At 38.9% G+C, this 12,803-nt stretch overlaps 1 protein-coding gene across 3 annotated transcripts in view; it reads right to left on the bottom strand.

Annotated features, from left to right (window-relative positions):
- LOC134003624 (zinc transporter ZIP11-like) overlaps positions 1–12,803 on the bottom strand; it is a 240,576-nt gene that overhangs the window by 205,645 nt on the left and 22,128 nt on the right. For all 3 annotated transcript variants that reach the window (XM_062442878.1, XM_062442877.1, XM_062442879.1), the window contains exon 4: positions 10,517–10,675. In XM_062442878.1, coding sequence (XP_062298862.1) covers positions 10,517–10,675 — 159 coding nt within the window. The remainder of the gene's footprint in view (positions 1–10,516; positions 10,676–12,803) is intronic.

A 12,803-nucleotide genomic window follows, 5' to 3' on the forward strand; every position in this document is an offset into this window, starting at 1 on the left:
GGGGGAAAAGGAGTGGTGATAAAATGTCTAACTGGAACTGTTACGCAGTGTCTTGGTTACCTGGTTTTCATCATAAAGCTTAGGCTCTCTTAGCTCCATCCAGCTCTCTGCCAGCCTCTCTCCCATCCTCCCTACCTTATCGCCCCATCTTTCTCCCTGTCAACCCCCAACTCTCCCTCTCTATCCATATTACCCTTCCTCTATCGTTCTTCTCATTCAACTCCCATGTTTGTTGAGGAGCCAGTAAAAGTGCCACCAGCAGCTGTCCAAACACTGATCGCCCCCCGCTGTGTGTGTGTGTGTGGAAGACCCCCTACGTCCCAGTTGATTTCGTGCTTGCCATTATCACAGCCTGATGTTTCCACTACTGTCACCATGGCACCAAGAAAAGAAAGGGCAGAGGGAAGGGGTTGGAATATGTGGAGAAATGAGAAGGAAATGTGCTGAGAAAGACATGGAAGACATGCCAATAATGAATGGATGCAGGGATGAAAGTATAAAAGAGTGGTGTAGACAAAAAGCATATAATAATATAATAATAATAATACATCGAAGTTTAAGGGAAAAGATAAGGTTAATGAAGTCAATGAGAATGTGTGAACCAGCCAGTGGTTCTATAACTCAAAGACCAAATCATATTTTTAAGACTATTGCAGTGCTACACCTGAATTAATACAAAATGAACATAAAAGGATTAATCTAAATCTAACCAAATATGACTTATGCAGTTCTAAAAGCATAAATGATAATATAAGCAAATAAGGAACAAAAAAAATCATTATCAAGTATCATGAAGTCCAGTTGTGAACTAAATTCATATGATACACTGTTCTTTACTGAAAATGATCCAATAGTACAAAGTTAACTGCTTGAGAACAAGACTGAGAGTCTGACGCTAAAATAGACACTAACAGGTAGGGCTGGGTATCATTAAAAAAATGATGACCAGCACCAATCTTAGTACCCTTAAAGTGATACCGATTCCAATTGAGTTCTTCATTTGATACCCATTACACATTTTGTGCACTTGATTTTATCTGGTGTAACAGACGTGTAGTGTAGCAACACTTTAGAGTGTTTAGGTGGCTGCTGAACTGCTAAGCGTGCTAACTCAAATTCACCGCAACTTCACCACCACAGATGGGTTGTAGCTGCTGTGGCCGTGGGCCAATCACATGCATTAAATCGAAGAACATTAGTATTGATTGGCTGTGAGCAAGTCCATACAAATAGTCATATTTTCTAGCCCTGGGTGCAAAAAGGATCGATTGCAGGTATCGTTTGATGGGAGATGTTTCGACATTACTTGGTATCGATTTATTTCGGTCAACTAACCCTAACCCTAACCCTAACCTTAAAAGGTATTGATACCCAGCCCTAGTAATAGGTCTGTGATGTGATTTTGTTTGGCTGATATCATATTTTCCATTTTCACCTTTTGGCTAATTAGCACTAACACAAAGTGCAGCTGACGCTGATGGGAATATCAGTAGTTTCGCAGGTACGCGGTCATAGTATTACCAGACTCTTGAATGTCAGTACTAAAGTGTGTCCTGAACCATCTGGTAGACTTTGACATAATTTACTGGATAGGTGAACATTTTGACCTGCTGGTGGTGATGGCTGAAAGTACAGAAGATCACTCAAGCAAATAGGATTTGGCACCATGACTGAATAGCTGTTGAGATAGTCCAGACCAAAGTGGGGGAAGAGGTGTATGTTGACAGGTTGTCCTGCAACTTCAGTGCTTCTGTGAAATGTTAAGCTTGTTGATCATACAAAGTAATGATACACTTGATACTGAAGCTTAAAGCGATGCATCAAGAATGTAGTGAAAATTGCACTGTGACTTCATCAAATAAGTTATCTGCTAAGTTTGATGCCTGTTTTTTCAATTATTTTTTTGTGCTTTCTATGGGACAGTTTTTATTGGTTAGGTGAAGCAACCAGCCACCATCACCACTGAGCAATTACACATATTCCCTACTAAACCCCATTTACTGCCCTTATAAAAGAAGCACTGGGAGAGCTTAGTTGAAGCACTGACATATTGTCCCTCCACACTGTGCAATTCTGCTCCACCACCGAGGCCACAGACTGTAGCACCGTCTGATCAAACAAACATTACACTTGAGTGCATTTGTAAGCAATAACCACTTTCTGTGACTGCAAGATTGCAACAGCATATCAAAGACTGGTTTCAACAGTACATCAGAGACCGTTTACAGTATCTTACTAATTTCAGGATGATCAGGGGTTGATGGCACCAATCTACAAACCTTTTGAGATATTACATTTTGTTATACCAATTATGTCTTTTTTAGGCTTACACAGTAACAGATAAGTATTACTTTATATTCATTTATTGATTATTTCATTTAAAAAGGACTACATTGCACAAATTGCAACAAACTGCTTGCGTGCTGGGAATAATTTTGACCAACATGTGCTCCTAGAAAAAGCATTTAGCCCAGAGAATTGAAACCCATTTACAACACAATGGTCTGGAAAGTGCAGAACGCTACAACAAAGCCTTGCTTGCTCATCACTACTGACACAGACTGCTTTTAGGCCAGGAAGGTCACCTGTCCAATTAGCCCCCCCTGAGTTGAATGGAGAAGTAGGGAAAGAGCAGGTTAGCTTTTAATCGCTAGCTCTGAAGCCAAGTAGATTTGTAGTGCAGCTGTGAGAGCACATGGTCTGACAAGAGACATTTTCATCATAATCTCTTCATAGACAAATATCTCTTTATTTATTACCTGCCCAGTAACTGTGTCATTGTTCACCAGTTGAACAAGCTTAAAATAAAAGAAATGGCTGAAGAAGAAAAATACTGCTATAAGCCCTAACAGGACTTAGCTCTAGCATGTAATTATAAGTGAAGGTTGCAAATAAGTCCGAACCACAAAATATTTGCACAATAACACATAAACATTTCCACTACATTGGGATTGTAACTAAAAGCTGTGTCCACATCTCTTTTTATCAAAAAAAACCTCTGCATATGTATCCAGATTTATATCAGAAGAGCTGACAGGTTCATACTGTGTTCAGTTGTTTTTTTACTGCTAGTTATACTACTAGACTACACTTCATAAGCAACTAAACTCATACAGTGAATGTATGAGTTTAGCTGTTCACAACATAGGAAATGATAAGTGGTTAATAAAACTGAATGAATGAATAAAGCATGACTTTTATTTGAACCACATCTCCAAAACAAAAAAAAGCAAGTCTAAACTGAGCCTGACTAAAAGCAGCATTACTCTGCTGGGTGGAAATGAGCAGTTGATTAGAGCAGGAAGTTGGAACGGTTAGAAATGAATTGGAACATATTGAATTGTGAACATAAAGCCGCTTTGAAGAAGAGAACAATATTGACAAATACCTGAAAAGCTCTCCAGGCCATTTTTCACACATTTTTACATCAGTTTCTCTGTTTACCATCTTGTCAATTTCAAGTGCCAGACTTCAGTGAAAGATTATGGTGGTAAAAGTAACACCTAGGCAACATAAGTCTAAGCTTCATCCTGCACTGCATAACAAAGCTGGTGAAAACTGGGCAAAAGTTACTTTACATGTACACCAACCACCTGGATTCTTCTGATATTGAAGGAAAGCTCTAAATCTGGTGACACTGAGCTACATTAATGTATGTTTACCCCAAATCCTACCACCACTATACAGAATGGGTTACACTGATTGTAGCTGTATGTATTTGATGTCTGTACTGAAAGTACAGTACTGAAATGTGAACTCGAGCAGGAAAGGTAACCTATAGTCTGATTAGTGAAAGGTCATCAGCATCAAACAGCAATCACCTATATTCCCTAAAACGTATTTACCCAGTCAGCTTCTTGCTTCAAGATATGTCCATGAACGCAACATTTTCCGCCAAAGTTATTGGTTATATGACATGAGAGATTTTCTCCTAATAGGTTTTGTCTTTTGACTGTTGCATTTGGTCAGATATATCAGATGTTATGTAAAATGTAAAACTTGTTTTTAAGGGTTTTAAGCACAAACAACAAACCTGCTTTCTTAAGATATGTGTGCACTATGTTGTTTATGAATGTATAGTTGAGATGTATCGTCGCCTTCCTTCACTCTCAGTTATCCTCAGTAGACTGTGTGTGTGTGTGTGTGTGTGTGTGTGTGTGTGTGTGTGTGTGTGTGTGTGTGTGTGTGTGTGTGTGTGTGTGTGTGTGTGTGTGTGCGTGTGTGTGTGTGTGTGTTGCGTCTATTTGAGTGTGTGTCATCTGTATGAGAGTGCATGACGGCGATGTGTCAGCTTGCTCCTTCATATGTAATTCATGTCATTTCAGCTGTCCTGGTGTGACTGCAGGAGCTTAAGGCAACAGCTGTTCTCTGCTCCTCCGACCATAGTGGCTGCATCACATTTCTGTCTCTATCAGTCCCGTCTCTTCCTGTCCTGAACTGTGTTAAACCCGGTCAGAAGCAGGGCTCAGAGATGCTTTAATTAAGTCATCAGACGTTGTTGATCTGTATAACATTTTGATGGAACAAAACTGTTTTCCTTTTTCACTAAGGGTAAAAAAAGATTGTCTCATTTAGTTGCCAATTTAATTTATTTTGATCGGCTAATTGTTACAGCTCTCTATGAATGGCATCCATTTTGACGCATTCAGGGATATACTCAAGACCACTTCACAACGTGACAAGTCCATGTAGCTTCTACACAAAGTCAACAAGGCCAAGTCCAAGTCCAAATTTAGTCGAGTATTAGTATCAAAAAGAACAAACAACTGTGCTCGAGGTGGAAAAAAGTAGGTTTTGAAGGTTTATCATCATATTTTTAGACTAAATATCTTTCACTTTGACTTTTCAATAGAGGCAACTATTTAACAATTCAACTGATTTCATTAAATAAATGTATTTAGTATGTCTCTTCCAGAGCCATACTCCCTGCAGTGTGTTGAGCTTTGAAACTGCATTTAGACCTTAATGTTGGAAAATAAAATTAAATGAATAAATAAATGAGTCCCCTTTTTTTGATGTGGGTTTGTTTTGTTTTTGTTTTTTTTAATGGGTTCAGGGAATATGAAGTATGGATCGCAGTATTTGTGAAATCCTGGCCACAGCCCTGTGTGCACCTATCCTCAGATGAAATGAGTCAGTCAATGGTTTTGATGCAAGAACAACAGAGATATATTTTTAACCACACAATACACTGCAGGGTTTATATTTTCTGTTGTTCGTGATACAAAATGTATTGTTCAGAATATCTAAAAAGGAAACATCAATATGTATCAAGGGCAGCAAGACATCAGGAAACTATTAGTCCAGTCTTAGAGGATGGAAAGGAATTTTCACTGAAATGCTACTGACTTGGTTAGCCATACATCCTCGATATGAATTTATTATGTTCATCAATGTTATATGGGCACATGTCCTTATAAATAAAACAGTGTATGGATCCAGCTCTTACCTTAAACCGGAAGGAGTTTGAGGCCAGTGTGCTTTAGACGTGTTAGTGGCTAATCATGTCAGACAGATTGCTCCTGCCGGTAAACTTTACAGTCACGTACTCTTGATGAATGAGTAAAGCTTGTAGTGCCGTAGGCATATTTAAAGATATCACTGTGCATTTTGATGACCGCATATGTGGTATAGCTCAGACAGGGTCGCACACACTTGCAACAACAACAGGCGCAGGAGCAGAAAGAGATAAAGGAAGTTATAAGCCAACAAGAATATACGAGACAAGAGACTCAACAGGCGAGAACGAGACCAGTCCAAGTCAAAACCCCCTTGAGTATCAAACAATTCCAGGATAATAAAAAGAAAAAACATCTTGAGACAGGACTCAAGACTGAGACCAGACTTGAATATTCCATTACTGGTAGCAAGAGGCTCTAAGCAGCTCATCTCTACTTCAAAACTTAAGTAATTTATTTCAAAGTGTTTCCCTTTTCAGAAAATGCATTTTTATTAAGCTGGAATGGATGTGACAGCCCCATGTCACCAAGACAGCTTTTGTAATAAGTTCAGGTAACACATTAATTTCCGGATCCATTATTTTCTAATAATAACCTTGAGAGCAGATCATTAAATTATACATGGTCATTTTGTAGGAAGTTTCCTGAAAGTGGGCCCTGTAATTATATAGTAAGCACAGCAAAAAAAAATTGAAAAAGTACTGACTTTGACAAGAACCTTCAGATTTCCGTTTCCAATACGAAGAAGGAGTAGTGTGATAGAAAATGGGATGGAGGACAGGGTGACATGTCGTCTCGATTCATCCAATTTTGTTAGTTCAGACTTCTGACTCTTTTTTTAACATACAAATTAAAACCTTAGTACGTGATCAGATTACTAATCGACCAAGAAACTGAAGGATTATTGAGTTTTGTTTCTACTACATCTGGAAATTCCTCATTTGTGAGTTATTACGCATATGTTTGACATAATGCACATTTTTCACGAGTGACAACTGTGATCTCAACTATCTAAATAATTGAATTCATGATTGTTGCACTGTGCTTCTCTTGGTTCTCTTGGCTCTCTGGTTTGGAATGTTTACTGGCCACTAGGGAGAACATTTTACAATATGCAAAGACAAAAGTTGTATGGCATCAGCTTATTAAAATGTTATCTCTATAAGAGTTGCAGGCAAGTGGAGCTGTTAACTCCCTATTCATCAGTCCTTCAAGACAAATTTTAATAGTGGTTGCCCCAGACTAATTTCCTCCTTCTTGTTTTCTATTCATCAATCGCTGTTTGCTATAAGTAGCAATTATGCCATTATCTAAGCCACACAAAAGATGAACTAAGGCAAAGTTGAACAAAGGACAGTCTTGTTCGGTGTGTAATAATAGCACTGAATCACCTACATTAACATCAAATTATTACTCGTCAAAAGGAGGCAGACAGAATCTGTACCCTCAACATGATATGTAACCATAAGGAGCATATAGATGCTGTATTTTCATTCTTTTTTGTCAATTTTCTCCCATTGTACTGTAAATGTAAGCATGTATCAAATGTCTGAATATTACCCACTAAATAGACCAAGCTTCAGTCATGAGGAACTGTGCAAATCAATAGTGCAAGATATCATTGTGTAGTACACAAAGCCTTACAATCCGTTACCAGCTTTACAATCTTTGCTCGTTTAATGAATAAATATTCCATCAGGGAATCAAATTAATTCATGAGTATCAGTGAGTCTGGTCTGCATTTATCCTGTCTTTGTCTTTCTCATTGTCATGGCAATATGTACTTCTAGTTCTCTTGATAATAACACATTGGCTCTACATTGTCGAGCCAAACTGTCTCCACTTCCACATTATCATGCTGCTGGTTTGACAGCTGCCAGATTTGTGAGCTGTATTTCTTGGATTCTTTTTTATTGGATTTGTCAGACTTTTATGTTTTATGACATCTTACACCTAACATCCAGTCTGACTGCATACTGAGAACTGCCTGCCGAATACACAGTTATGCTTCCCAACTGCAACTACCAAGATCGAGTGATTTCCCAGTTGTGGATTTGAGAGACTCGGTGCATTAGCTGAACACAAATGGGATCTGCCATCAGCTTTGTTGCTTGATATCAGAGTTGTAGTTTCTGACAAACTGATTGAAACATCACAGAAGCGTAGTACAACCAGTCCCAGCCAGAGGAAAATAACTGGCCGGGTAAGCACCACCACAACCCAACTATTGCCTCGTCCAACCTGCCTAATGCGTAATGCGCACACAATTACTCATGACTGTGTTACGGTAGCCAGTGGGTACATTCAGTGCTGTGCAATCTCACTCTCTTAAGAGACCCAGACCTTAAGATGCTACTTCCCATGGGTTTTAGCCTCTTTGCTGGCACATCCGCCTCCCATGTCCAAAGTCATGAGATGGAGTCCATTGTGAAACTGTGCTTCTCTAAAGAATGCAGGTTTAAGTACAGTTTAATTTTATGACTGTTGTGGAACCAAATACAAGTTATATAATCATTATAAGCTGCTTTCAAACTTCCCTCTCTGGCATCAAAACTACCCGATGCGGTTTCAATTTCGGAGCAGAGATACTAAAATTAAGAAAAAGCAAAGAAAAATCATACAAACAGGCAGGACATTGTTTTGGGTTTTTTTTTCCTGAGCCTCATGGGCCCCTTCACATCATTGGGCCCACAGTCTTAAGCTGCATCTTACTGTTTTAATGCACGTGCCTACCATTGCTTAAGCCTCGGTAAGCCCATGAATTAAAACAGTGTTGATGCTGATTTCTCCTGGGAGGGCCAAATTCCTGGATGGACGGGCCTAGCCCCCCCAGGGCCCTCAACCTCTCAATTTGATGGGCCCTAGTGATGAGAGGCAAAGAGAAAACAGCCTCGTCTTCCCTTTACTGATCCCTCAGGAAAGAAGACATGTTGCATTTTTTCCAATTTCATTGACTTGTTGAGTTGAAGAATGACGTACGTTTACTTTCCCAAACCAGGTAAACCAGGATAATCTGATCCTTACAAATGCAACAGACTGTGTATCATTTTACCAGGCACCTCATCACAATCTTGGTGTGTATAGCAGCAGATGATCAGCTGCAGATTAACATGATAGGTGTCTCCATTGTTAGGTTTGTTGAGTTCACTGGCTGTGTTTCACTCTGTTTTCCTGGTAGCAAATTGCTGACATTATTGAATAGGCCTCTACAGCTCTTGTCAACTGTCCTTTTACTCATACTTTGATTGTTAGTAAGGGACAAATGATGTGATATCAAGAAAAACTTCAAAACTGCAATAAGAAATTCAGTCATAACAACCCTCAAGTGTCATATCAAAATAATTATTCTTCCAGGCCCTGCCTGAGAGGCCGTGAACATTTCAGTCACCCCTTTTGCTTGCACCCATGGTTACTGAACATCTGCACTGCCATTGGATATGGATAGATTGATAATGTTTCTGGAGGAGAGTAAATCTCTAAAGAAGAGATGGAACTGACCCAAACAGATGTGGTGGCAGGTCACATCAGGCATGAAGTACTTTTTATTTATCGATCGTGACTGATTCGAACCCCAGCAGGCATTTATCAAAGAGCACTTGTCAATGTTTAACCCACTTATATTATCCCTGCTTTGAGTACATCTACAGACGACAGTCTCAGACCTGCAGTTCAGAAAATGCCTTCACCATATAAATCTGTTCACAGCAGTGCCAGTAAACCAGGCATGTTTCAGCTATCTTACTATCGTCAAATTATTTTGTGGTCCTGCGCTTACTTAGGGTCCTACTCCAATTTCCTAAATTAGTCCTGCTATTCATTATAAAAAAGAGAGGTCGTGGGCTTTAGCATATCCCTATTTGTAGCATTATGAGCAAGACTTGAATAAATTACAGTGCTTCTGACAATTTAATAACATCTTGAACTTGGGTAAAAAACCTTTAGTGATTACACAGTTAGATTAATTGACTAATATTTTTAGATGTGAAGGGTGGTAAGTGAGATCATTTCTAATTTGAATTAGAATTCCGATTAAAGCAACTAAGTTACTCAGCTTTTCTGTACAGTTTGAACTATTAATACTGAAAATAGAATTTATCTAAAATGAGGCATTTAATTTTATGGGTGTATGTATATTGGCCATCTTCTGTTCTGTTGGGGGCTATGTGGGTATATTGGAACAGCCAACCCCTTTTTCTGCCTCACAAATCCTTATTTTCTGTGATTTAAAATGAAAACTGTTTACATACAGACTCTGATTCTCTGAAATATGTTTGTTCAGATCATGATCTAACTCCCAGTCATCTACATCTGAAAGATCCAACTGAATCAGCCGTGACTGATATATTCTTAACCAAGAACCCACAAAAATACTCCATTGGTGTATTCTCACTAGACATTAGCGACCATTGTCCAATCATCTGTACTGAGTATACCCACTTCCCAAAATCAAAATCACAGATTGTTTCCAAAAGAAATCTTACCAAAAGACAACACAGGTTAATGATCATCAGCTGAACAACGTTTCTCTGTTAACAGTCACTGATAATTTTGAACTGATAATTAAATCATTAAACATTTTCTCTAGACCCTAGCACACCTCTGAATTACCAGCATTAGCCCAACCAAGGCAATCTGGGAACCAGTCACACTGGGTGGCATTTAGAATTTAACTGGCATTATTCAAAATTAAAGGACCAGTGTGTAGGATTAAGTGACATCTAGCGGTGAGGTTCCAGTGTACCAATCCCCCACATCTCGCTCCCCTTACAAGAGAACCTACGGTGGTTGTGAAACTCACGAAAACATGAAACAACCTCTCTTGAGCTAGTGTTTTCTTTGTCTGTTCTGAGTTACTGTAGAAACATGGTGAAAACACAACAATTCTTATTTTCAGGTGATTGTACACTAATTAAAACATACTTAAGAATATTGCATTCCATTTTTCTGCATGACCTTAATTTCACCAAATCAATCATTAATATTTCCCCTACATGATGAAGTAATGGGACACTGAACAGATTTTAACAATATCTGACATTCCTAAATCAGGTTCTTACCAGCAAGGGCATGGCCAGGTCTGCCAAGTACACAAAGGCTGCCCCGAGTGTGAATCCCACGGCCACAGGCACAAAAGCAAATGAGCCGTACTTCCCAGAATCCTCAGCCATATCGATCGCCGGTGCCAGCAATGACCAATAGGAAGCAGCCAACATTACCTGAGACAGTTGAGAAAAAGGAAAAGGAGGGGGAAAAACAGATCAAACTTAAGTCCATATAAAAAACTAAAGGCTGTTAAGACTAAAAGGTTACAAAATGTGAGCTAATATAAATGTCACCATTAATTAGCAACCAGTTAAAGAAAGGGTGAATTAAAAACAACTTAATGATGTCCTGTAAATGAGCCAATTTAAAAGGTGTAGGATTGGTAATGTCTACTTATTTATAACATATCCCATTCTCTGTCTTCCGGATTTTTCTGTCAAGTAGCAATGTCTTCTGGTAAAAGTATTTTGATCTGGCCAAAGGCTACTGAATATCTGGAATATAAACTCTGTGGTAAACTTGAAACTTGATTAAAGTGATCAAAAAACATTATGTTCAGTTTTTTTTACTGCAAATGAACATTAATGTTAACCACACTCAACACTGTAGGCTGATGTTTGGACGAGTCTGCATGTGTCCATCCTAGGATGTGTACCATGCCTTTGTGGGTCCAGTGTAGTCAACATCCATAGCAAGTTCCCCCTGAAAACATCAAAGCCTAGTCTGTTTTTGATCACCTGTCAAAGTAGTTGCTTACTTGACAGTATTAGTAATGTAAATGCATACAAAAGTTTCAGCCCTGGCAGTCAAAAGTAATGGCAGCATATTGTTATGCTGCAGTCAGCTCCAGCACTCAAAAGTAGTGTACCACCAGCATCAAGCCTAGCCAGGCAGTAATCAGGCAGAGTATCACAATGCCAAAGTTGAATGCAACTGATATTGTGTGGAACTGGGAGCTTAACTATGTGAAATATGGTAAATTCTTCTGTTTTATTTGTGTCCGATTCATGATGTCAAATCCTGACAGAGATCAAATCCTCACCATGATTGCCAAGGACAAATGGTCCTTTCCTTACTTTACAAAACAATCCCACCATGCTTCCAATCTAAAACCTGTCTATACAGATTGTTTAGCCATTTTCCCCCAGTGTGGACTCATGCCACTTTAAATTTAGAAGTTAAAAAACAACCCACATGTACTTTAGCACATATTTACACAGTATTAATGTCAAGTATTCTGTGTATCTGCTTTCAAACTCAATCCACAGTTTGCAGCACGAGGTAAAAACCACGAAAGAGAACAGACTTATAAAAGGTTAAAGCTGAATGTTGAATTCAAAAGACACAATGTGAGGGATAAAGTTGTATTTGTTTGGTATCTTCATCTCTCCACAGGTATCACAAGTAGAGCAGACAGATCAAAAAGAAAAAAAACCTCAATTGAAACTGAACTTGGCTAAGAATCTATGAGTGGGTGATATAGTCTATAATAGAATATAAAATATAGCTGCAAGCTGCAATTCCCGGTTTCAAACCTTTTTTTGCTCAATGGATGAAAGCAATTCAATAGGCCAAAATTAAAGCCGCAAGCAGCAATGGGTTTCAAGCTTCACAAAGGTGAGCAAAGTCACTTCAGCGAGTTTAATTCTATCTAAAGAAGGAGAGAGACCAATCACACACTTGTTTCACCGTCACAAAGCCTGCAGCATTTCAATAATCGCACACTCCAAGTTCCACCATTCGTCCTCCATTGTGTTGAATGAAAGAAACGCAGTGTGTATGTTCAGGAGATAGTACAAGATATCTCCAGTGAGGTTAATCAAGACTGCTCGAGGGCATCTTGATCTATGAGCAAATATGTGATAGACCATGCCTAATAGCGCCAATCAATATGGCAATGCAGATTTTGGTAAACACTTTTAGCCAAAGCTTGTGGCATTAGGGGTGCTCCCTGTGGGTCGGGCTTAAAAATGCTTTGGTAGACCTATTCCCAATCACAGACTGATGTACCAAACTTTATGATGATCGGACAAATGAGTTATGGCCAATACTCTCTAAGCCCTGCCATTTGCAATGATATTTTGGTTAATGGTGGCCATGTTTTTTCACTGATCTCGTTAATTTATAGTAGTATTGTGTATCTCAGTGTTCCAAGGCTGTATACCAAATCTAGCGTTGCTCAAGTCTAAATCCAAAAAGTAGATGTAACATTACTGTTTTGGACATTAAGAAAATTTGAAAAAAAGGCATCATGGCAGACTTTTATGGTTCAAGATGCACACTGCACTGAAGTTGTATGTC

The sequence above is a fragment of the Scomber scombrus genome, chromosome 21 (assembly GCF_963691925.1).
Source record: "Scomber scombrus chromosome 21, fScoSco1.1, whole genome shotgun sequence".
In the NCBI taxonomy this organism is placed as follows: domain Eukaryota; kingdom Metazoa; phylum Chordata; class Actinopteri; order Scombriformes; family Scombridae; genus Scomber; species Scomber scombrus.